Below are 25,058 nucleotides of genomic sequence, written 5' to 3'. Positions count from 1 at the left end.
GGCCGTTGAGCAGCTAACGTTCAGCGCTTTGATGCACCCAAGATGAGAAAATCCCTTTCTAATCGAATTCCTTTTTTTTTTTTTTTTTTTTTAATCTTTTATACACCTACCCCAGGGAATGTCTCCATGCTCGGCTTCCTACTGTACACATTTCTATTTGACCCACAGCTATTAATCTTTATACTGGTACTTACTGGGGCTCCCTTTTCACCTGCGGGTCCCGGAGGTCCCTGGGGGCCAGGTCGCCCTGGCAACCCTATCGGGCCGGCTGATCCTGCGGGACCACGCTCCCCGGGAGAGCCCTGTTCAGAAAAGAAGGAAGGAAGCGTTAACTGGAGGATCAAGCTCCACCTACATACAGGCAGAAAGAAATCCAGCAGTAGGATCCTGCAAATCCATCATCAGTACGTAAGCAGGTTTGATGGGGTCACTGCGATGTGATGACTTGGTACCATCAGCCTAAATAGTCCTGCAGATCTTTTTTTTAATCAAAATCCCTGGAAGGGCTGGGTTCTCCTCTGGATGCCGCAGGGAGCTCAGTTCCTGGGGGCACATTATCAGCTTGGAACAAGAGCATGAGCCACTTCATGGCCAATGCAGCAAGGAGGGCTGGATAATTAATATTTTCTTCCAGGAAGGCTGCACTGAGCATGAATCTCAAGTGGGGACAACTTTCAGAGGGAAAGCAGGTGACTTAGAAGCAAAATTCTCAATGTCCTGAATCATTCCAGTTCCCTCAGCTTGTCACGTATGTTCACAGCTGACACCACAAAATGACTGAGCTGTTACATGCATGTGTTGTAAAATAAAGCAATATAGCAAGTCGTTAGTTAGTGCAGAGGAAATAACGGATAAAGCACTGAGCTGTGACTAACCCTCCGTTTTGGCTTGCCAAGCTTGTAAACGCGTTAGGTGGTGCCTGTAAGGGCAAGGATACTCACTGCTGGACCTGGGGGGCCTGGGGGACCTTCGTTGCCTTTCAGCCCTGGAGCACCCTGGAGGGAGGAAAACAAAGCCATTTTGGGAGGTGGGTGCTGTACTGCCTGGGCATCCTTCCCGCTGAAAGGACCAGGCAGCCTCTACTCACAATGGGGCCAGGGAGACCTCTCTCTCCAGGGAAGCCTCGCAAGCCAGGGGGACCGTCCTTCCCTGGGAGGCCGGCGGGACCAGGGTCCCCCTGCAACGACAGTGATAAATAGCTGAGGATTTGCAGACTCCGTAGAGACCCAGCTCCTCTCTCCAGGTTCAAGTGGTGACGAGACACTGCGGAACATCATGTCTTTTCTGGAATCATCCCTCTCCATCTCTTGGAGAGAGGCAGGCTTGCCAGGAGGGTGAATTCAACAGGTTGCTGGTCCCTACCTTGGTCCCTTCTTTTCCAGTGAGGCCAGGAAGACCTTGTTCACCCGGGGGACCTGGAGGGCCTGGATGTCCCCGCTCACCCATTGGCCCAGTCTCGCCAGTTGGACCCTGAAGAAACAGAGATCAGGGAGAAGGTGGTGGGTATCACCAGAACAACCAATGAAGGAAGAGGTGCAGGCTACCAGTTTAGTCCTTTAGGTTGCAACGGGATGGAAGAGGCTCCTTCCCTTAGCTGTCCCCTGCAGCGCCATCTGTGCAGAGATGCCTCCTTTGGCATCTAAAGGGACCTTGTTTCGGAAGTGGGTAACATTTCACTTGACAGACTAGAGGCATTGGGAACCTCTGGAATGAAAGCACTCACATAAATGAGATATTATTACTGCAACTATTATGCTTAGGGTTTTGGTTTTTGTAATTGAAAACTTCCTAAGTATTCTACAATCATGCTGATTCTTCCTTATATGGGGCATAAATAATGGATTAGGCTTGTACTACACGGCAATTACTGACTGCCTCTGTGCTGTACGTGGGCACTAATGACGAGTGTAACAGAAGGCCCAGTGCAGAAAGTTCCCAAGTGGCCCATTTTGGAGGAGGACAAAAGCCACGTGCACGAGACTATAACGTCCCTGCGCGCTGGTGCCCGCTGGGATGGTGGTTGTAATTCACGTCACGCTGCAGGGTGCCACTTAGTGTAAGCAGAACGATAACATTGCCATCGCTCAGCAACCACAGATCACGCTAACTACGCGCAGCAGAGCCAAATAAAATTGCCATAGAACCTAATTTGCACTTGAGAAGACAGACACAGTCAGGGAATTGCCCCTAATCGGGGAATTTACAAATCAGGGCCTTTACACTATCATTAAAGAGGACAAATTAATTACTTTCTAATTAAAGAACAACCTCCCCAGCAGTTCGGGAAAGAAGACTCAATCCAAAGCCAGTCCTGCTCACTCTGGGACTCTGCCTACGAAACTGGTCCATGAGCCTTGCGTGCCTGTACTTAAGGCGCATGAATTGCGGCCGTGCAGTTACTACTTACAGATTGCACGGAGTTCTTTGTGACTAAAAGAGAAAGAACCCAACTCTGACAGAATCTGTCAGCACTTTATACTGAAGATGGATGCATTTCTTCGTAACGGCACGTACGAGTTTACACTGCCCTGAACACCCCAGCAGTTCTACAGCCCTTTAAGATCACGTTTAACTCTCTGGCTGCTTCAGGTCTTTTAGTCAGGTTGTAAGCAGCTGGTCTCTCACCCCACACCAATTTTACACCAAGGCAGTGCTGTTAAGTTCTCAGGAGCCATCTCATTTACAGCAGCCTTCAGGCACGTTGTCTAATTGCCGTCCTAACACGTCAACAAGGTGGGCTGGGACCCACTGGGGTATTTCACACCCTGGCTAGGAATTTCAGAGCCATCGAGCTTGCTTGGACACGATTTTATCTTCCCTGGAAGAGGAGTCTCTGTGCTGCACAACCTGCAGTCCCAGCAGCTCCAGCTGAACCATCACGGCTGTGAGAACCCGCTGTGCCAAACTGGTGAAGATGAGTTGCAGAGGGCTGGTGCAAGCACGAGCATTTGTTTCTTACCTGAGGGCCTACGACACCGGGGGGTCCTGGAGGGCCGGTCTTGCCTTGGAAACCCTGTTAGAAAAAGGGAAAAGAGAGAGAAATGATACTTCTGCCAAGGAGTACTCCAGCAAGGGTCACAGAATGCCACCCGACTGCTCCTCCTCTGGTGAAACTACTGACCAGGAATGGGTGGAGACCCAAAGACAGAAGAAACAAGAAATCAAACAGAAGGTGGAAAATATGTCTTTGTACATTCATACAGGGGTGAAACAAAGGAAGAAAAAGGGGTTCTCAAAGCTCAGCTCTGCCATTTCGATGCAGCTACTGTGGTCTGGCTGAAGGACTGGCCATATATATAAAAGAATTTCCTACACTCATAAAAGCTACAGAGGAAATGGCTATTGAAAAGTCAGTGCAAGTTCCTTCATGCTCAGCAACCCTTAAAAACCATCTCCCTTCTCCTGCTCCCCGTTCTGGTACTGGTTTAGGCTTAGCTCTGTTTTAGGCTTAGCTCCCAGGCTGGCTGACCACGTTAGGGCACCAGCTGCGCCAATCTCCAGCCCCGCTGAAGCCCAAGACCCACCAGCCTTGGGGGCCGCGTGAAGATTTATTTCCTTCATCAATAGGTGTTGAAAGAAACCACAAATGTGTTTCTCTCCAAATGCTGATGAGTAGTGAAGTCTCCATGACAGCTACTTATAACGACACTTTGAAGAGTGACAATAACGAACTATCACCGCTGCAATTCTTTAGCTCTCCTAAGCCACTCTTTAAAAAGCACATTAATTATCATTCTTACTATAGCATGCTGACAAGCTTGAGAAATGTCATTTAGGGCATACAGGCTATTTTCTCACTGCCACAAAAGAGGATCAGATAAATCCCAAGCCAACGGTAATGTGTCATGCTAAAAAAACTACTCAGTGCTATTCTAGCTGTCTGCAGATCACAGAATATCCTGTCACTGATGGGGAAATGGCAGAACATCTTTGTGAAATGAATGGACAATTTAAACTCTTATCATAGAAAAATATTTCAGCCATTTCTGTGCAGTACTTTTCTTATTAATCTGAAGAAAGGGGTTTCCTTTTACCCTGCTTGAGCCTTAGGCACAGGGTTTTTAGAATTTTTCATAGTTTTTTTAAGATCCCATCTTTGTAAATCTAGTATGGTCAAATATTTCAACACCCTTCAGTGTGCTGAAGCTCAGTTGCTACTACATGAAAACTAAAAATAAAGAGAATTATTTGACACACAGATTTCAAGTCCAGGTTTTCTTGCATGAAGATACAAGTCTACTGCTAAATAATGAGTATTTAATTTGGTTTTATGTTTCTCTCCTTGCTTTTTGGCACTGTGTAACGAAAGGGGGACAAAAAGGGACTTCTGTTACCTGGGTCTGCACATATCTGTGTGCACCTCAAGAGGAGAAAGTGATCTCTGGAAGCTTGTTCATGGCACAGACTAACAGAGCTTTTGTTTTCTGGAAGGATTTGCCTGTGATAGGCAAGCTACTGCTACAATGACTGAAGAAAGGTATCAGGGAGTAATTGCAGACCCCAAATAATTGATAGCCCATTCTCCATTCATATTTATGCAGACTTGGAGTTTGATGCTTTATTCCAGTCTCAGAAGTTGATAACAGCAAAGACAAGTTTTCCCTGCTGCTTCCAATTTGAATGTAGGTGCGCTGGATGTTACAGATAACGAAGGAAGACTAAATGTCACAGCCAGGCTCTGGCAGGTGAAAACTCTTCTCTTCACCTTTAAGTTAATCCTGACCTGAGGACTGTGTGTTTAAAAATACCACAACCATTACCTTAAAGTCAGTCTTACAGAGTGTAAATAAATCTCCGGTGTTGCGCTGAGCAGTATTTGCATTGCCTTGCTTAGCAAATGCCAGGCGAGTTAATTAAATTGTTGTGCGATAAGTTGAGGGGGAAAAAAAAAAATGCATAATGTGCACAGCCTTTTTAACGCTCATTTGCTAGGAAAGGCAGTGGAGTAGAATGCAAAGCTGAGTAGAGGAAGTGGTTTGGGGTTGGGGTTTTTTTTGGCTGTAAAATAAACACAGAACAAAGAGTCTATCTGCTAACATGCAGCATGCAGCGTTGGGGAGAGGGATATACCAACAACAGTGAATGAGCTGGATTGTAAACAGCCGAGGAAAAAGAATAAACATCCCCAAAAATGCCAAACAGAAAGATACTAATTACTGCATGCAGAGGAATACATGGCAAAAGGGTGATTTTTGCTTAGGGTATATCCTTCAAGCAAAAAAAAGGTGCAAAAAACAGACCAGAGACGCACGACAGCCAGGGTATCATACCTTCCACATGCCTCATCGTTCTCCTTTGGTGAGAAACAATGATTACATCTGTGCAACAAAACCTTTTAAAACGGACAAAGCAGTATGCGCACGATACAGTGAGGTACCTAAAGAGCCAGGAGCTCCCTGGGTTGCAGCAAGGGATTATTGCTGGAGGGGGCTTAAGCAAAACTCGGTGAGGCCCTTGTGCATCGCTTTGGCTAAAAGGCAGCGTCAGCAGAGATGCTTTCCTTACTCGGGTGCTAAGGTAGCAGTTGCAGTAACTGGTGTGGACAGAAGGACGATAGCAAAACCATCGCACCCCTCGTTGTGGCCAGGAATCGCCTTCTTCTCAAAACAAGCACTGCCAAAACTGGGCTGTGACTCTTCTGCTGTGCAACAGTTCTTGGCGTCGGCCACACGGCGCATCAAGAAGTGACAAGCGTTTATTTCTCCCCATTGCGGGTTCCAGAGAAAATAAAACTGCCCCTGACCTAACGCAGCTGGGTGCGGAAAGCTGAGCTTCCAACGGATGGAGCCCGTCTCGCATGAAAAGTCTCAGCTATTGCAGCCCTAGAGTTACGCCTCTGGAATAAAAAGATGGAAAACCTGCACATCTCCAAAGGACAGAGTGGGAAAAAGCACAGACTTTACCCATAACGCTCCAGAAAGCGGAGGCACAGCCTTCCCCCTTGGGAGGCCAAAGGGACGAGCGCTTTGGTGAGTCCTTGGGGCACAGAGCCCGGCTACAGGGGCTGCTCAGAAATCACCCCCCAGCTACTTCTCCACCTCACGAAAGCAAGAGCCACACCAAGTGCTGGCGCTGACCCAGACTCAACCCCAGCCAACATCCTCCCACCTGGCGAGGAGCTGCCCCTGCAGCACCCATCACAGCAGAAACCCAACTGCCTCTGATGCTGGTCATCAGCACAACTACACCTCTCCATTCCTGCTTTCTCTGTGCATGAAGCACATGTTGACCTCCACCATCTACTCAAGGGACAGAGAAAGAGAAGAGTTGGTGCACAACCTTCACATAAATCATCATTAGGCCGACCTGTCCTGCTCAGAAGAGGGTTGCTTCCCATAGACCATCCCATGCAGCTGGAGAGACACAGACCACCAGGGAAACCAAACGTGTGGCCACATCTCCCCAGCTGCACAGAAGGGTTTAGAAAAACCAACCGGCAAGACAAGACTCAGGACTAATGATCTGCCCAAGATTTTTCACTACTTACAGTTTCTCCTCTCTGTCCGGGGTGACCAGGCAATCCATCCTTCCCAGGAGGACCCTGCAGCAGAAAACCAGGGTGAGAAGAAACATCACTAAGCGCTCCGTAGTAAAACTGTGATAAGGACTGAATCAAACCTTCTTGCCTCCTTGCCTCAGTTCCCATCCATTTTACAGTGACGTGGGGGTGCTCAGAACCCTAGAAGAACCCTCTCCCATGCACCTCCCAAAGGAAAGATTTATCTTACAGGTCCAGAGCAGGAGCGAGCTGTCCACCACAGGAAAGGGAATCACTCCAAAAAGGTTTCTGAGGTCCCCCACCAATGTAAAATAATTGCAGAGACAGAAGTGTTACTCTGTTGTGCTGTCCTCCCAGTATACAGAGGGAAAATAAAGAACAGAGCAACCATGAAAGATCCTAGCGATATTGAGTCATTAGGAAATAAACATTTATAATCAGCCGCAATTTGCTTGGCTATTTAAAATCTTAAACCATCGGGTTATTGTCATGATGTCTCAGTAACGTCTTTTATTTCGTACGTCACCGCTTGCCAGAGAAGCAGCTAAGACTGAGCTGGCACAGGCAATCACAGCTGGACGAGAAAGACTTTTTTATTTCTTTGCACGTTCTAGAAAGAGAGTTACTTACAGGGGGGCCTTTTGGTCCAGGAAATCCAGTCGGTCCTTGAGGCCCTGGTGGTCCCTGGGATGCAAAACAAGGCAGAAGACACATTTAAGGAACCTATAATTCTTTACTATGAAACACTAGCTCTGTGTAGGCAGCAGATGAACACAAAGATACAGAAAATCAGCTACTTCTACCCCAAAGAAATGCCCCAGAGAGCAAGATGCAGCTGCACGGGGCCATCCCTTGAAAATAATCCATGGAGAGATAAGAACCGCTGGGCATTTTTACCCAAGTGGCCCGTCCAGCTGCAAAAAGCACTGCAAACAAAGAGGGCTATCATCTGCTTTATGCCTTTCCCTCCCAGCGCTATGAAAAACGGGGCTTTTCCCATCCCAGCTCAAGTGAGAGCACCTGGGAGCTACCAGCTTGTGCAGGAACAAAAAAGAAGAGGGGTCAGTGGCTTTGGGGCCAGCGCTGCAAGGAGCTGATGCTCTTCAGAGTGCTGCGTCCCCGGAGGGGTGTCAGCAGCAGCTCCACCTTCACTCCTGCGGTCACAGCCAGCAGATGCAAAGCAGGGACCAATTTCATATATTGCCTCCTTGGGCAATGTTGTAGAATATTTACAAACAAAAAAAACACCAGGGAAAAAGCAGAAATTGAAGCAAAAAAAATCAGGACAGTCCCATTGTTTCAGCACCTAGCGTGCTAGAAACTGGGGAACGCAGCACGAGGTCCTAGAGGATCAGCTCCTCCAGAAAACCAGGACTTTGGCTGTCTGCACAAAACCTGTGGGTGACTCCTCCCTTTTCCCATGGAGCGATGCTTATACAGGACACCTAAGGTCCCATTCGAGCCTTTCTTGGAGAGCGACCTGTAGGCGACTTGCGAGACTTCTCTCCACACAAACGTGTTTCACCTTGTATTTCTAAACAGATTTTTCCTTTCTGCTGACCGAGGTACGCCAATCTGCATCCTGGCTCCAGCGAGCTGCCCACCCCTCTCTGCTTAACAGGGTACTTGGTAGGATGCTCGCTGTAAAAAAAACCCCTCAGCACCACCTCAGCCCTGCAAACCCGCCTCATCTGCCGCGTTTAAACGGGTTTGGATTAAATACCCTGCTTTAGCCCCACCGAGTTGCCTTACCCTTTCGCCAGGAGGACCAGGGGGGCCGTCACCACCAGAGTTGCCCTTTTACGAATAAACAAAACAACACGCCATTAAAATTACATACATCACCGCTGCAGCTGCTTTGCGCAAAGACTTCAGATGGCACCAAGCCCACGGTGACACCACACCCCACCAGCTCCCCAGCCCCTCTCTATTAATCATTCTGCATCAGGAGCAGCATCCAGTGACAAACGAGCAGCTGCTCATTCCCCCCACATCGCTTAATAAAAATACAGGAAAGATAACGTCAGTGAGCTCAGGATATTTCCACCAGATAACGGCCTCCCTCCGAGAGATAAATGCCACTGCAAAGATGAGGTATTTATCAAAAATTCATGCCAACACAAAGCTGAGACATTTATTTTTAAAGCCGGCAGCATGGTAGTGACAACATCTCACTACAAAAGCTTTCCTTCCATCACGCCCAGCAATCGATGGTCACTTAATCAGTCTCTACAGCAGGTTCTGGAGCTGAGGGTGCCTCCAGACCGGCTGGCAGAAAAATACTGATTTTGCCCAGTGACCAATCGTGGCTGCACAGTGGGCATGCAGAGTGGCTCGGCATGGTGCAAGGTTCTGGAGCCCAGCAGCAATACGTGCTCCTTCGCCCGTGACGCAACCTAAGGCCCCTAAGGTGGTTCAAATGCAACTTAAACACCAAAAAATAAGGCTTAGCAGAAGCACGAGTGGATCGTAGGGTTGTGCTGGTCCCTGAGGTGGGGGTGGCTCTCTCCACTTCTGGTTGCAATGGCCCTTAGTTCGGGCAGACACTTGATGTCCTGCTGAAACGTGGGCCAACGCATTTTTTTAGGACCTGTGCATATACTTTCTGGTTGGGCTACGAGCCATTTGGCTGGGTGATGAAGCTCAGGAGAGCTCAGCTTTCAGAGTATGATGCAGAAAGCAGAGAAGGGAAATGGAGGGAGATGAACCAGGCAGTCTCTTACACCAACGCTTTTCAGGACACAATTCCACCACTAGGCTCCCCAGAACCTTACCTTTGGGCCGGGTTTCCCAGTGCTTCCCCTAGGGCCTCTTTCCCCACGTGGACCCTTAAAAAGACACAAAGGAGAACATTTTAGCCCTTTCTTGCTACTCACAGCACTACACTGGGGTCAGGCAAAGCACCCAAGCACCTCAGCTGCGCCGGCTCCACGAGCCATCCCACCGGCAGCGAGGGGATGACAGGAGCCTTCACCACTGCCACCGTAGATCTGGTCTTGTTCTGACCTTGAACCACACTCACTGGTGAGCCCCAGCCCCAAATCACCGTGTCCCCTCTGCTCCGCTTTAACTGCTGAAGGACAGATCCTACCCAGTGAGGACACAAACCAGACCCCACTTTCCCCTGACCTTAACAAGCTTTCAAAATGCACCAGCATGAAGAAAAGGATCATTACCGTTGGACCGCGCTGCCCCCTTGGACCTGGTTTGCCAGGTGTCCCCTGGAATGAAAAAGAAACGGAGAGGAGTCAGCAGCCAGCACCCCAAGCTGAGCTTGCAGCAGGCGAACCCGCAACAAAGCCTATCGCACACAAACTGCCCCCAAGCCACTCCAGTCCTCATTTGCAATGAAAAGGACAACAGCAAGTTTAATTTTTGTCTCCTGAGTCTTGTATTTATTTTAATTTGTAATGCTTGGGCAGCTGCTTTGCGCAAAGACTTCAGATGGCACCAAGCCCACGGTGACACCACACCCCACCAGCTCCCCAGCCCCTCTCTATTAATCAAGCCCTGCAGGGTAACGCCAATGCCCAGATGACATCTACCATCTGAGGGAAGGAATCTCTTAAGAAAAAGTACCCTGAGCCCTTTAAAACACCATCATAAAGACTTTCAAAGATGAGGCCACCCACTCGGACCATGCAGTCTCCTAAAAAGCCAGCCAACACACCAGAGCCAGCAAAAAAAGCACTCCTCTACCACCCTAAACCCCATAATCCTTTCTCCCACTGATCTCCGCTCACCCCTTCACCCAGCTCACGACGTGGGGAAGGGCTGGTCCTCGCCTCGGCCGGCTCACGCTGATGCACACACGCGTGGCCAGGCCTGCGCTGTTAAGCATTTAGGGAATGACAGCGGCAGAGGAGGATTCCTGCTCCGAGCAGTTGTTTTATGCCACGCAAGCCAATTAAGCTGCCCCACATATTTACAAATCTTTCTTCATCTCTGTGAACTTTGCGCTAAACAAGTAATTTAAGACATTGTTTTGCAGCAGCGACAAAGCAGCAGGCTCAGGAGATCTGACAGATGCGCTCAGCTCCCTGTAATGGGGGACTGTGATTAATTCTGACAGAAAAAAAGACAGAGATGGCTGGGTCCTAAATCTGGCATCGTGTTAAGCTCCATTACCCTGAGCCTAAAAGAAAACTAATGGCCTAGAACTTGCTCCCTGAAAACACTATTTTGGCTAGTGTCGAGTTCCCCCAAAAAATTCCAACAGGTTTAACTCTCTTCCTTTGGATCTGCAGTCCAGTATTGTTACCAACCACCTGTTAAAGCAAGGCAGAGAAAGGCTCGCTTTCTATGCAAGGAACACAGAATGCTTAAAATATCACTTGTCATTTTCTGCCCCAAATCCATCATCTCACAATCTTGCCTTCTCGTGTTTGGCACTCATTAACCAGGCGAACATAAAACAGGAGCTAGAAAACTTTACAATCAACTTTCTTCAAGCTACTAAAATTAGCCCTGCTGAATCCTCCTTGTTCTGTGGCTCCATTTAATAAACCCTGCTGGCACACCTTTTTTTAATTAATTACAAAAATCATTTTAAAGTACTCCAGCTGGTTTCCCTTTAGCTCCGGGAGGCTAAATTCAGAGCAGGTGGAGAGGAGTGTGTGCCACCTCCCTGCAGGTAGCCCCACACTCTCCTCTCCTTCTTCCTCAATTTTATTTTTAAGCAAAATTTTCCCCTGCTTATTGCTGTCATTAATCATGCATACAGCACTGTGTACGGCTGCGAAGAATTTATATAGCACTGTAAATGTACACAGACCTATATTTTTCAAATAGGGATACCAAGGGAAAGGCATCTAAATTCAGATTATTTTCTAGGCATCCAAATAAATGGCTGAATTTCGGTACCTCCACGCACCCCCCGGGCTCTGTCAGACTGGGTGAGCAGGGAGATCTATTACCCCATGCTAATGGCAGAGGCCTATTAGCTCTAAAAATAAGACCACTTATTCACATCTAACTATTGATTTTATGATCAGGTTTTGAAAACACCCAAGCCAGCTCACCTGAGCTCGCCTCCAGCTGCGGGCAGCCAGGTGAGAACACGCACGGTAACCAGCCGCCGCTCACCAGGACTATCGTGGTATTTAACAAGTCAAGCTTCTCCAAAACCACCAAACATCCTTCCCTCCCTCCCATTTTTAACTCCACCAGCCCTTTTGTGCAGCTGAACAGCCAGAAGTTGTGATTTCAGGTTTGGGGAGTGTTAGTGCTGCAGGCTCTGCCAGCACCAAAATCCAGCTGCTGGCGCTGGCAGGATCTGTTGGTACTGCTCTCCTGCCTTTGGCTTTCACCTTTTTTTTTTATTATTATTATTTAAAGACTTGGGAAGACTACTTGTGTTGCTGAAGTAATGAGCTGGAAAGCTTATTTCCATTCCTAGATGATGATGATCGTAAGAGAAACGTGTGATTCATATTATTTTGGACACAAACAACCGTGTTGAATAGCATAATAGTAACACCATGTAAAAAAAGACAAACAAACAAGTTTTGGTTGTTTTCAGCTGCAAATTGGGTTACTCCACAATGCACTGGAGAAGCAAATTTTAGAATCTCTCTTTCTTGACTATATGTGGACATGCTTATAAAACCAGCAAATTTAATGGTCTCAGGAGAAACAGAGGAGGATTTATCAAGTCTAACTCAATGAGGCTTAAATTAAGTTGATGGTCTCCATTTGCTTTAGCGTGGTGTGATCCCAGATCAGTCTATTGTTCTGTATATAATTGCTTTTCACTTGTTTAAAATTGGATACTTAGGAGCAAAAAAAAGAATGATACCAAAACAATTACTGAAAATCAGTATTTCTTAAAAAAATTTTCGAGCTGGGCTCCTTTCACTAAAGGAGAGATTTGCCCATGAAAATCTTCTCTCTCTCACATACAAATAGACTGATAAAACAAGCACAAGCTGCTGGATTGGGTGTCTAAAATGGCAGAAAGTGTCCAATTGCACGTTGGAGAGAAAAAAAAATATTAAAATTACCATAAAATAAACCATCATATTTCTATTCGACAGAGGTGTGCCAGGCCGTGCTCCCCCTTAGGGTTCAGGATGCCAGTCCCTGTCCCTGCTCCCCACGTAGAAAACCCCTATAATTTCTCCCCAAATTCCTGTCTCTTCCTTTACACCAGAAGTTTTGGGGCTGCCAGCCCCACTGCAGCACGATCCAGAGCCCAGCCTGGCCCAGGAGAGGGACAGTGTCCACCAGGCACCTCTCCTGAGCCAGGACAAAATGCGCTTTTGAACCTGAAATGCAAAAAACCCTCTTCAGTTCCTAAACTGAAGAAACGTGTGGATGCCAGGAGGCATAACTAGGTGTCCTCACCAGTTCCTCCTAAGAGCACAAAGCTCATTTAGAGTAAAAGTGAGCAAACTGCAGATTTTTTTTGTCATTTCTTGTCTTATGGTGGCTTGGTCCTGAAGTTGGGCCCCTTCCCAGCACACCTGCTCCCTCCTCAATCCCTTTCAGGCTGGACATTGCCAAAATCCAATCAGCCTAACCCTTGGGGTGTTTTTCCCCAGTCTCACACATGACCAGCTCTGGGTACCTGCTCTGCTCCCTGAAAGCTTTCCCATCCCAGCGGTCTGGCTCTCCATCCCACCAGAATAAAACTAGCAGATGGAGCAAGAGGGATGCAGATGCTCAGGGATGCAAAGCAGCACGTCCCTGCTCCGCTGAGGCGCCGATGCCCTGTTTTACACCACCCGAAAATCCAGCCCGAGGATTTTATTGCTGTGTATTTGATAAGGCGGGTGGTAATTATAGGGCTACAGTGAATTCAAGGCTGTCGTGGCAGCTGCCTTATTCATGGCCTCCCTCCTCCTGCCTGGAGCAGAGGGAGGGGAGAGGAGGGGAGAGGATGCTGCATTTGTAGTTCAGAATGAAATGAAAATTACTCAGTGAAAAAAAAAAGTAGGGGTGGATATAAACCAAATTTCAGTGGCATGATATTAATGAAGTGCAAAGTGATTTATATTTTCTGGGCTCCTATCAAACACGTCTGTTAAAAGTCATTTGTATTTAAATGAGAGCAAAAAGGAAACTAATTCCGCTCTCTCTCCTCACTCCCTCTTTTTGTCCCTGTGACCAGAGCTGATGCAGAAAATGACTTTATGTTTGTACTCTGAATCCCCTAATTCAAGCACATCTTCCACAAAATAAAAATAAAACGAAAGAATCATCAGCCTATTGAGACAATCTCTACTCGGGAGCAAAATCTGCGGAGGTGGGGTGAGAGGTAGAGACAAGTCTGGAGGACAGAGCCCCCACATTTTAAGGGTGTTTATGAATTTAGAATAGCTCCACTTATTAAAAGGAGGAACTTGTAAGAGTGTTTTCAGCTATGCATTTTGAATCTCAAGTTAGGCTAAAGATGGTTCTTGCTGCTTCTGAACAGATTCACCCATCTCTAGTAATTACTGTTAATTAAAAAGCTCTCCGTGCCCTGAGCAAAGTCTGACAGCGCGGGAAGGATCCAGGTTCAGAGAAATCTCCTAAAATATCTTGAGGGAAAAATTTCCAGTGTTTAATTGGAAAGCTGCTGTCTGCAGAGCTGCCTGGGCTATTACTGGCATCCTCCTCTCTTGCTAGTCCTGGGCTCCCTGCGCTGGGGACCTCATCCTGGGATGCGAGGGGGTGGGATGACCCATTTTGGGCAACCCCTTTGTGCAAACGCAACCAGAGCACCAGCAGCTGCCTGCAACGGAGCATTCCCCACGTCCTGCCCAAGGACCAGCCTTTGGAGAGGGAAAAAAAAAAAGCCACAACAAAATCAGCAAAGTGGCTAGACAAAACCGCTCTTACCCGTGTGCCCTTCTCTCCGTTGGCTCCTGGAAATCCTGGGAAGCCGATTGAGCCCTTGGGGAAAGAGCAAAGAGAGACAGAGTGGTTCAAGACACTGAAAGGGGCAGCTCTGTCCATCCATGCCAGGCGCCCACTGGCCTGGAACAACCCCCTAAAAGTGCCCGCTGACATCTACAGCTCCCCATGCTTTTTTATTTTTTAACCTTCCTTTCATAAAAACAAAACTGAAGACTGACCCAAAATGACCTCAGAAACTAAAATCCATCCAAAAATAACAATAATGCAAAAAATAGTCCATGCCTCATTAGGAGTCACTGCAAAGGCCCAAGCCCGTGGCTGTACCCGGTGCCTGGGGAACAGGCAGGCTTTTGTTTTTTAGCTCCTAAGTCACTACGTTGCACATGAAAATTTAACTCCTGGCTTGTTCCTTTCTGATGTCAGTGCCTGGAGAACAGCGGCTGCTGCTTTTAAAATATGAATTAGTCAAAGAAATGCAAAAAAACCACCCCCTACCCCAGATACAAAATGCAAATTAAAAAATAAACCATCAACACCAGAACCAGGAAACAATCTCTTGCAAATAATGATGTCTCCAGTGTTAAACAACTCTTTTTTTTTTTTTCAGCAATGAACATGAATAATAAAATATGATTCTTAAAAAAAAAAAATTAACAAAAACGTAAGTTCCCAAAGCCTCCAGGGTGTGTAAAAACTGGGCTGCAGCCTTAGTCTATGTAGTAGAATTCACAGTTTTACTTTAAAAAGAACATTTGAAAATGGCCCAAATGAAGGTGGGCGTGCAGATAAGATACAAAGGATGTTTGCAAATCTGCAAATGGCAGTTTTACTTTAATTTCAGGGAGACCCCGATTCATTAGCTAGTCTCCTTAATTAATTAGTTAACGCTAACGCAGATCTTTGAAGATATAAAACATAATACAAGGAGAAGGACTGTTACGCCTATTACAAGCACGAGAGCTCACATGGAGCCTGTTTATATCCATCACCAAAGCGGTCCCGCACGCCCCCGCGTGCTGCAGCCCCCGTCCCACTGCGTCGCTTCCCGCCGCTTTAGGAGACTGAAGCGATGCAGAACCAGGCGCTGATTCCCATCAGCTAAGTAAGGGCCGGGAGCTATTTTTACCCATCGATAAATTTATCCTGCATGGGAGGGAAGGAGGGACCGTGCGGTGGGAAACGCTGCCGTTCCCCCTCCTCCCATTAGCAGATGATTGAGTCCTCTGCACGACACCACCATCAGAGCCCAGCCAGTGGCCGTGGGGCTCCCCAGCACACCCAGTACCTCTTTGGGGCTGAACCGGGCCGAGTTACCTTTGGACCCTGCCTGCCCGGGTAGCCGGGCAGTCCTGGCACGCCGAGTTTTCCCTGAAACACAAATAAAAGCGTGTTAGCGCGGGCAAGCGAGACCTCGCGAGCAGCTTCGGGTTTGCACCAGCACAAAGGGGAGATGCCGAGTGCAGAGAAGTCAAGAGCAAAGCAGGTGTGACACGGGGGGAATAAAGCTGTTGGGGCGCTCCGATGGTCCTCTGCCCTCCCTGGGGGAAGCCCAGGGGGTCTGATGCAGAGTGACCACAGCAAACATGTCAGGGACCTAGTGGGGAAGTTATTTTTTGTCATCTTTTTTTTTTTTTTTTCAATGATGGATCTAAAAATTAGGCTGGAGTCCATGACACTTAATTTCCCCATTTTTTTCACGATGTTATACCCAAGCAGATAACCCCAAAGAAACCAACGTCTCAATGCGCTCAAGTCATGCTTGTGCAGTAAAACCATCGTCCCTGGGTCTCCTCTGGTCTTTGTGTTGAGCAACTCAGGCCAGCCTTCACACAAAGCTCCTGCAGCTCCTCTTCATCCCTTGGCCCTAAAACTGCCCCCTAATGCTTGGCATTGCCCCAGCCACCCACCTGAGACACCCCAAAAAAGCGGGTTTTACTGTAAAGCTTTCCTGGGCGATTCCATCCTTGAGACTCACCTTCTCTCCAGCAGGACCAAGAGGACCTGGATCTCCATTGGGGCCAGAACGACCTTTGGGACCTTCAGGACCATCTTCACCCCGGGGGCCAGGAGGTCCAATTTCCCCCTGTTAATCACAAGACAAGTGTTGATGAGGCAGGCAGGTCCCAGAGCCCGTGCTTGTTGACAGCAACACCCTCATGGCTGCAATCAGATACTCCATGGAGCTGCTAATACAACTCTTGGAGAAAGCTGGTCTTCACCAAGAGGCTCAGACAAGACTGTAAATTGCAGAGCGTTATTAAAGCACTAAGCTTTCATTCACACAGCCTGGCCATTATCTCCAACAACAGCCATCTTTTCCTGTAGCCCAATTATCCCGTCTACACGCGGCATGTCTCTACCAAAACAGCCTTCATTAGCTCTGATTGCAACACACCCTTTTACCCACCTCCCAGTTCCCAAATCGCAGTTCGATGTGCCAGCAAGCCCTGGGAAGCGTTTAATTGAGGGTTAAACCGGGCAACTGGAGAAGAAAGACTGGGCTGGAGCTTTTGTGCTGAAAATCATTAGGAAATCTGAGAGCCAAGAGGACCGAGCTATTAACGTGAATTGTGACACTGCAGGCTTCAGCACACAAAACAGCAGTTGTCGTTTTGTCACGCTGGGTAACAAGAGATGTTTCCACGCTGCGAACACAGGCAGCCTTCTTCTCGCTCACCAGAAGCTGGGTGGACGCAGATTTATCTGCGAGGCTCTCGGGTACCCCGTGTCCTTTCATTGCCCATCATAAAGCACGAAGAGCTTGCTGGTGGGAGCTGGAGTCGTGAGCTTTGTTTCAAGGAGCTTATGTCTATCTGTGTTTGGCGAGGACGGGAGTCACCTCCCTGAGACGCCACCTTCAGTCCTTCTTCCTTAGCGAGAAGGGGGGGCTGGGGAATCTTTCAATTGTTTTACCTGTTCAATTACACAGTCCAACGCCAGCAGCAACGGAGGATTTGATTTCTACTTTTACAAGCCTTCATGCAAGGTGTTCCTTTTTCCCTTAAACACAAGGATGAATGATGGCAGAGCTCTCCTGATCCCTGTGATGGCTTCAGAGCTCAGGGGGGACGCCAAGCCCCAGGCAACGCATCACTCAGAGAGGGGACGAGCACAGCCCCCTGTCCCCAAGGGCTGGGTGTGGAGGACTGACAGACACACCGCAAAGCCACAGGCTGCAGCCGCTGCCCACGTCCGAGCATGATTTGGGGTTTCTGGTGGTCTGTGTGTTCCGCCGATTTTAAAAGCTTTTCCAACCAGGCAACGTGCCCTGCTGCTGAAGACACGAGTCTAATATAACACTCCACCCCTGGCAGTTTTCACAGCGCTGCTTTGGTTTCTATTAAACTGCATTTACACTTCACATGGTGATGGTGTGGAAGCACATTAGGCTCAGCAAATAAAGATGCCTCCCAGACCCTAGATGTAATATTACAGGGCAAAAGAGATACTGGAAATAAATACATGATACAGCTGGATCACGCAGTGTTCCTAGCAGTCAAAGGAGCAAGACGGGGTCCTTTATTATCACTCAGTTTTATTTTACCTTCAAGGGGGGATTAGCAAATTTAGGGATTTACAGCTGCTCTGCTTGAAGTGAACATGAAATTCCTGCGTTCCTGCCTTGAGATCGGACACGCCAGAAGGACTCCGCCAGAAGCCCACCTTGCTGCTCTCCCCGAGCCGCCTTTGCATGATAATGCACAGGCTTGAAAGGCAAAGTGCTACAGGATCACACTGGTCATAGACTCTTACCCGGTCTCCTTTGATGCCCATATCACCTTTGAAGCCAGGGAAGCCATCTTCACCCTAAATAACGGAGAAGGGAAAAAAACAGACAAGGTGTATAGTCGGAAAAAAAGAGAAAAGGTTTCTCTGGCCTCACTGTACGGCCCCTACCCAGGGAGAACAAGATCAGGTCCCTGCACCGCCCATCACATTGGTTTCTGCAAGTCTTTGGGGTGCACACATGGGCATGGAAACCCAGCCAGGCTGTGACTGCTGAGGACCCCAAGGAATCACAGCAAGTATTCCCTACATCCCGTCCTGGCTGCAAGTCAAGATCACAAATCTGGCCCGATGTGTGGAACAACACCTTGCCAGCACTGGGAACCAATTATTTCTGAAGTACAACTGGTTTTATTTTCATGGAGGATGTTCTACACCATGCTTCAAGGCAACCTCCAGGACAGTGGCAATATTTCTTTCAGCCAAGAAGGTTTAATTGCAGAGCTCAAATCAATAATGTATTTCATCCTACAGCAAATCTCTCATAGGCAATGAAGTCCCAGAAAGACTTTTAAAGTTTGGAAGGTCCCTGCCAGGATTCCCTAGCTAAAACTGCCAGCTTTGCTGCCGAATTGCTGGGGGCAGGAATGAAGGATCTGTTTATGGGACCAGGGAAGATTTTTCTCCCCTTCCTGCTCTTCCTCTGGGAGAAACCAATTGCATCTTTAACACATGCAGAGAGAGACTGTCTTGACTCTTTCACTGAGTGGGATTTCACAAGCTGCTCTGATGACCGGGTTGGGCAGCATATCCCATACGCTGTTACCCGCTTTAACACACCACAAACCTTTCAGCTCCATTGAATCACTCAAGCTGCAAATTTTGTCAGGAGGAAACCATCCCGCTGCTGGACCCTGAGCTGTCAGTAACGGCTGGCCCCAGCAAACAGCTCAAAACCTTAGCGTGTCACGGAGGCTCGATTACTCCCAGGTCTGAGCCAAGGTGTGGCAGAACATCATGGAAGGTACCCAGCCTGCACCCACTCCAAAAATAGAGGTTACCAGTCCTTTGGGGGCTCAGCCCCATGCTTGGCTAAGAGAAACCCTCGTGCAGGAGAAAATGTCACGGTGAGCACCCTGCAGGACCAGTCTACAAAAAATTTTCAAAGCCTGGAGAAAATCAGTCCAAATGTGCTATGTTAACTCACCTTTTCACCTTTGGTGCCTTTCAGTCCACGAACACCATCTGCTCCCTTGCAGGAGATAAAACAAGATGTTACAAGGGTGTACGTAAGCTTAAGAGGGAAGAATCATTAATCATAATGATTTTTGCTTCCTCTGACGTTGACAATGGTATCTTTGCAAACTGTGATGTTCCTAAACACATTGCTAACCAAGTATCAGCCGCTGACATCTGGCTTTTGGGTCACCAGTGAGTACCTTATACTCACAAACCTCTGCTGACTTGATTGGGCAGGTGCAGTTGGTGGTCTCTGCCCATTCCCTGCCCAGGAGTTACGTATCCAAGGACAAAACTCACTATGAAAACTTTTTCTGTGTATATTTTGAAAAAAAACATTTCCACCCCTTGCCAGCACACCAACTTCACTTGGGTACTCACAGAAAAAACAGCGCTCGAGCTGTGCACGGACTACTTGGGAAGAGAATCCGTCTTAAAATCTCTGAGCACATAGCTGGAGATTTCCATGCTCCTCTGCAGCGGGCAGCAGCACCACATCTAACACCCCCAAAGGTTAAGCTTGGCTATTTTTTACCATGGTGCTCACCTCTGTGCAGGCACTATTTTTTTAAAGTACATTTAGGCACCAAAATGAGAGAAAAAAAAAAAAGTAGCAAGGCTAGTGTGGGCGTTTGTGACATGGTGCAGAAGGCCTCCAAAGCTTCACCAAAGCAATCAGTCCATGGTGCTCAGCCCAGAGGTGCTGACTGTGGTCAGGATCTTCCCCCTGCTATGTCACCAGCCCAAACCTGTTGGACCTCCACACTTCCCAGCTATCCTGCCTCTTGGGGTAAAACATCACCTCCAGATACCCGTACCAGCTGTACTGTGCAATGCGCCTCTTACAATAAAAACCAGAATATTTTGGTTGTTTTTCTTTTTTATTTGAGGAATAATATTTTGCTTGGGGTATTTTACATTTTTTCTTCCCCTTCACAAGTCAAGAAAAAGTATTATTAAAATACATCAAAATTTGTGCAGCAGGACAGGGTTCTGGTAAGCGAGGCAAGACCTAAAAATTATTTATAGCTACAAACCCAATGAGACGCATTTTTTTCCCTGAACTGGAGGCTCAGGCAGTTAATAGAAGGCTGCTTGTAGGAAGCAAACCCTTGTCTGTACACACTACGGGTTTGGTGCATGGCACACTTTCTCTAGATCACTCTAATGTGGAACAGTTCCACTCTGGTGGTAAACACAACAGCAAACCATTCCCTAATGGGCCACTACAGCTGAATCTGCAACCTTGCAAGAAACAAGATGAAAGCTCGCTTTGGCTAAATACATCCCGCTTAAATTTTGAAGGCAGAACACCAAATGTGCTTCTGCTATTGAAAAAATATACAAGGGGGTTTAAGAGAGCTTAACTTCACCTATAGTCAGTCCCCAAGCTGTGTTTGTAACTGCTAGCACAGATCCCTGCAGATTCATTGGACCTTTGGGATGCAAGATGCATCTGCACCTGAACTAATATATCTTGATGGGCATAATAGCCAGAGCTGAATGGGGAAAAAAATACCCACTGCTGCCTTATCAGCATGCAAGCGCTGCACGCAGCGGGAGCGAGGAAAGAGCTGGAATTCAGTCTAGTGAAAAAGCACATTGCTGAGACGCACAAGCTTCGTCTAACAAGGTTTTGGATCAGGAGCATGAAAAGCTGGCTTTGTTTTAGTAATAGCCTATTTTGTTTTATTAACAAGCCTTGCTAAAGTCTTCACATTCTGTCTGCGATTTACTTTGGTTGTAAACTGGAAACGATTGGAATGGGACTGAGCCATGCTCACAAAGAATTAAAAGAGAAATCTCTCCAAAGCGCTGAATGATGGAGTTATTGGGGAGCAGGGGACTTGCAATCCTCATGGCCTGCAAGAAGATGCTGGACCAAGGCTCACTGGGGTGGTGAATACAGTTGGTCACGGAGGTGACCGCTGAAGTGCCCTGGTAGGGCATCTGGGCCTGCTGGCAGCATCCATCTCCAGCACAAGCCGGAGAACTCGAGTTGAACAAGCAACACCACGGACACTGTTTCTGCATCCTCCTTACCTTGACTCCACGTGGTCCTGGGTAACCGATGGGGCCCTGAGGACCTGGTGGACCCTGGCATGAAAAAAAAGCAGACAAGAAAAACCCATCAGAAATCAACACAAAGGTGCAGCAATAAGGAGAGTGTGTGGAAAAGAAATATCCCAGCCATCTGGCTGCTTCAGACCAGGTGGAAATGGCAGTGGCCAGCTGAAAATAGCTCAAAATAGCACAGAGATCTACAGGAACATCGCCTAGAGCAGGTGCACTGGGCTGAGCCAACAGCAAAGGTCCATACGATAGGAAAGGAGGAAGAGAAGAGACAAGACAGCAACTTGTTAGAAAGGGGATTTACACATAAGGTTGATAGTTTGTGTTTTGGATTAAAGAAAAGAACAAGAACACGTTCTGCCGTCTCCCTCTTTCCAAACCATCCTCATTTCACAGTAAGGCAGCTGAGCTTGGGATGATGATGGTCACACAGAGGAGTTATTGCTTGAGGCACAAGCCCCAGGTAGGTGTCCTTCGGCCTCAGCTGTGTAGGAGAGGGGATGCTCACAAAGCTCCTTTCTGGCACCGAATGCTGCAAATCCCCAGGGACACCACGAGCTGTGCTAGACACGGTGCCCGATACACATCCTGCAAAAACTCTCCTTCCCACCCTCGCTGCCATGCTGTCTGATACCTGCAAATAAAGCCTGTTCTTCACTGAACCCAGTTGGCTTTCATTTTGTTCAATTCCCTAACTAAACAAACACCCTTCCACTTCTCCAAGCTTGAGACGGACAATTTTTTCCAGCCTGACAGACAGATGGAGCCGACAGGTCCACCAGTATCCCAGACCTCGCGCGACTGTCAGCTGGAGGAGACCTTCAGCGCCAGGGATGCTCAAAAATCACCTCCCTGCCATTTGCTAAATGCCTCTTCTCAGCACAGGGAGAACCAGCCCAAGCCTTTATTGCCTTCTCACATTCTGCAGAGGCCAACGTTTGAATTTTCAGCCTCGTGTGATGCCGGCCGGACAAACGGCCGTGGGTTGTGCTCTGTGCAGAGCCCAAGCAAGGCTCGAGCAGACGTCCATCAAACCGGACTGCGCTCTAATCAAAGACTTTTGACAAACGTAATGTTTTTCAACTGAATGGGACGCAGCAGGAATGCAGATGGTAAATCTCCTGGACAGACGGACGACTGTATAATTTAAGGACTCTAGCCTCCAGCAATATTCTCAAATATATTGTTAAAGAGGGACTTTGAGGACCAGGGGAAGAAAAAAGAAGGCCAGGAAATACAAAAAGAGTTATTTTCTACATTCCCCGTGCCACAAAGGGTATTTATTTGTGTCTGATTAAGAGAAGGCTTCCCTTCATAGTTTCAGTTTTCACGTCCGTTGGGCTACAGAGCACTGCTGGCCAGGAAAGCTGGGAGGCGTTGAAGAAAGACCAGTCCAAGCACCAGAAGAGTCTTCCAAGCAGATGAAAGCTGGGCTTAGCTTTCAAATCTCAGCAGGGTTTGCTTCTTGCCATCTCCACTGACCCACATGCCCTGGCTGCTCAGCCACCCCCAGAGCCCCAGGGAGATCTGTCTCCACCCAGCTACCGTGACCTCCCCCTTGGCAGCAACGAGGGTCTTGTCGATACCCACCTGACTCCCCTTCTCTCCAGGAGGACCTTCTTTGCCAGGATGACCCTATTAACGAAAGAGACAAAGAAGAGGGAAATGGGTTTAGTGCACATCTAGCACTTCAGACACCGACAAGCTTGCTCAGGCAGCTATGATTTATTTCTAAGGGAACCATTGCTCACCAGGAAGCACTTTCTGATACAAGTAGCCCCCCTGAAGCCAACTTGCAAGAGTAAGCTTTCACCAAAAGGAAGAGAGCTGCATTTGGGTCCTTGGTGGTATTCTACCTGGTTGTTTTACCCTTCACCACCTTTCAGCAGAGAAGCACAAACCATTTTGCAATACGCTTCACATATTAGAACACCCCAGGGAGTTCAGCAGCAAGCAGCATATGAATTTTGCAGATAGGAAAACAGATAAAATTAATTCCGTGCGTTAGCAAACTTGTGAAGGTCACAAGATACCCAGACTGGTCAGAGCCCCTCATTAATTTCCTAATTCCTAGAGTCCATTAAAAGATCTCATGACAAATACTCAGCCAACCTGCATCCCCGTTAGATGCCAGCTGGCTGGATGCTGGCCAGCATTCCTCTTGGGATTTGATGCTGAATAACTCAACATCCAAGAGTTTCCAACACTTTAGAAGCCTTTTGCTGGGGTTGCAGTCAGCAGAAAACAAAAGCGTGAGTTGCCTCAGATATAGCTTAGAGGAACTGGGGAAACCCATAAAAGTAGTTTTTAGTGTTGATCTTCCTACTGTTAGAACCAAAATGGAGCCAGGATGGAAGATGACCCTTTGGTCAGCAATGTCTGTACAAAAGCAGCAAGCCCCTGCAAAGACACTCACTGCACACTCAGGGACCTTTTATCTTATGAAGATGATGAAAGCATATCCACCTACTCTAAAGCCACTAGGACCTTCTGCACTCAATGGTTTCTTTACTTAGAACTCTCCTCTAAATACACAAATGACTTTCTACCTATACAACGGGGAAAATCGTAAGAGTATTTTCCACCATCAGCCTTCAGAACAGGAATGTCAGACAAGCTGAGTTTCATAAAACAAGCTGGTTTAATAAAGAAACGAAACATCAGCTGTCATTTTTACATCAACAAAATGGAGGAGAAAGTGCAATTTCAATTTGTCCTGTGAATTTAAATGACACCAAGAGCATCGGTGAGCAAAGGGGGTCACATAACCACACTTGCCTTCAGCTCCTGATCTCTCTCTGCACCCCAGGAGAGGCAAAATGGAAGTGCAGCAAGATTTCAAAAGCTTTTGTCCACTCTGCGCTAAATCATCACCATCTTCAAAATGCCCATCTCCATTACTGCTACTATGATAAAAACTCATGAGCAACTTGGTTGGCTTTCGCAGTAAGACGCTTCAGGCCCTGAGGGATTTTCAGATCTCTTCCAAGACCACTTTCTATAAAGAGAACAGGGGTGGGTTTTTGTCCTGGGAAAGAACTATCCACGTGTTTACAAACTCTCTGCAAACCTCATGGCTACCTGTGGCACAGGACCTGTGTCCATTCACACCCACATGTGCTTGCAGCTCTTATACAGCCTTCAGTCTGCATAAAAATAGACCCGGCATCTTCTCCAGCTGAACTTCCCTGGAGGGCGCTGCAGGAATTTCACATCAAAAACTACAGCTTTAGAGACGTCCTGGGCTTTGCTTTAGCTGCTCTGTTGACTCAGCTAACAATTGTACGAATGTTCCAAGTGCCCTCCGTAGGAATGATAATCCCAGGGTGGGAAATGTATTTTTTTTCTTTTTTTTTGCCATACTCTGCATTTGCATTAGTAGAACGTAACTGTTTTACATTTGTCACTCTTGAAACCAGGTTCCTCTGAGGTGTGTAACAATGAGATCAGGTTTGAAGGCCAGAGATTTTTTCTTAAGACCAATTTCTAGAGCAAGCAGTGAATGATGTTTAAAGTAGGCTTAGGAGGAGGCTGCAAGAACACAACATTGACGTGCAATTTCAACCTGTTCTTATCACCGTTCTGCAGCAATGCCCCGCGGCCCCAAGCGAGACGAGGACTAGTGCTGCGGTACGAATAAACACACACTCAGGAGACCATCCCTACCTCCGTGAGCTGC

General features: G+C 47.6%; 1 protein-coding gene across 1 annotated transcript in view; it reads right to left on the bottom strand.

Annotated features, from left to right (window-relative positions):
- The window catches only part of COL5A1 (collagen type V alpha 1 chain), a 155,009-nt gene that overhangs the window by 21,527 nt on the left and 108,424 nt on the right, over positions 1-25,058 (bottom strand). The window contains exons 26-42 of the mRNA XM_086475890.1: positions 22,970-23,014; positions 21,350-21,403; positions 19,275-19,319; positions 18,095-18,148; positions 16,317-16,424; positions 15,656-15,709; positions 14,324-14,377; positions 9,676-9,720; positions 9,274-9,327; positions 8,252-8,296; positions 7,130-7,183; positions 6,488-6,541; positions 2,960-3,013; positions 1,363-1,470; positions 1,088-1,177; positions 942-995; positions 195-302 (exon numbers count right to left, since the gene is read on the bottom strand). Of these exons, the coding sequence (XP_086332016.1) occupies positions 195-302; positions 942-995; positions 1,088-1,177; positions 1,363-1,470; positions 2,960-3,013; positions 6,488-6,541; positions 7,130-7,183; positions 8,252-8,296; positions 9,274-9,327; positions 9,676-9,720; positions 14,324-14,377; positions 15,656-15,709; positions 16,317-16,424; positions 18,095-18,148; positions 19,275-19,319; positions 21,350-21,403; positions 22,970-23,014 (1,080 nt within the window). The remainder of the gene's footprint in view (positions 1-194; positions 303-941; positions 996-1,087; positions 1,178-1,362; positions 1,471-2,959; positions 3,014-6,487; positions 6,542-7,129; positions 7,184-8,251; positions 8,297-9,273; positions 9,328-9,675; positions 9,721-14,323; positions 14,378-15,655; positions 15,710-16,316; positions 16,425-18,094; positions 18,149-19,274; positions 19,320-21,349; positions 21,404-22,969; positions 23,015-25,058) is intronic.

This window comes from Leptosomus discolor, chromosome 19 (genome assembly GCF_034619465.1).
Source record: "Leptosomus discolor isolate bLepDis1 chromosome 19, bLepDis1.hap2, whole genome shotgun sequence".
NCBI classification, from domain to species: domain Eukaryota; kingdom Metazoa; phylum Chordata; class Aves; order Leptosomiformes; family Leptosomidae; genus Leptosomus; species Leptosomus discolor.
Note: the sequence above shows the minus strand (reverse complement) of the source record. Positions and strands in the feature narration are given on the sequence as shown.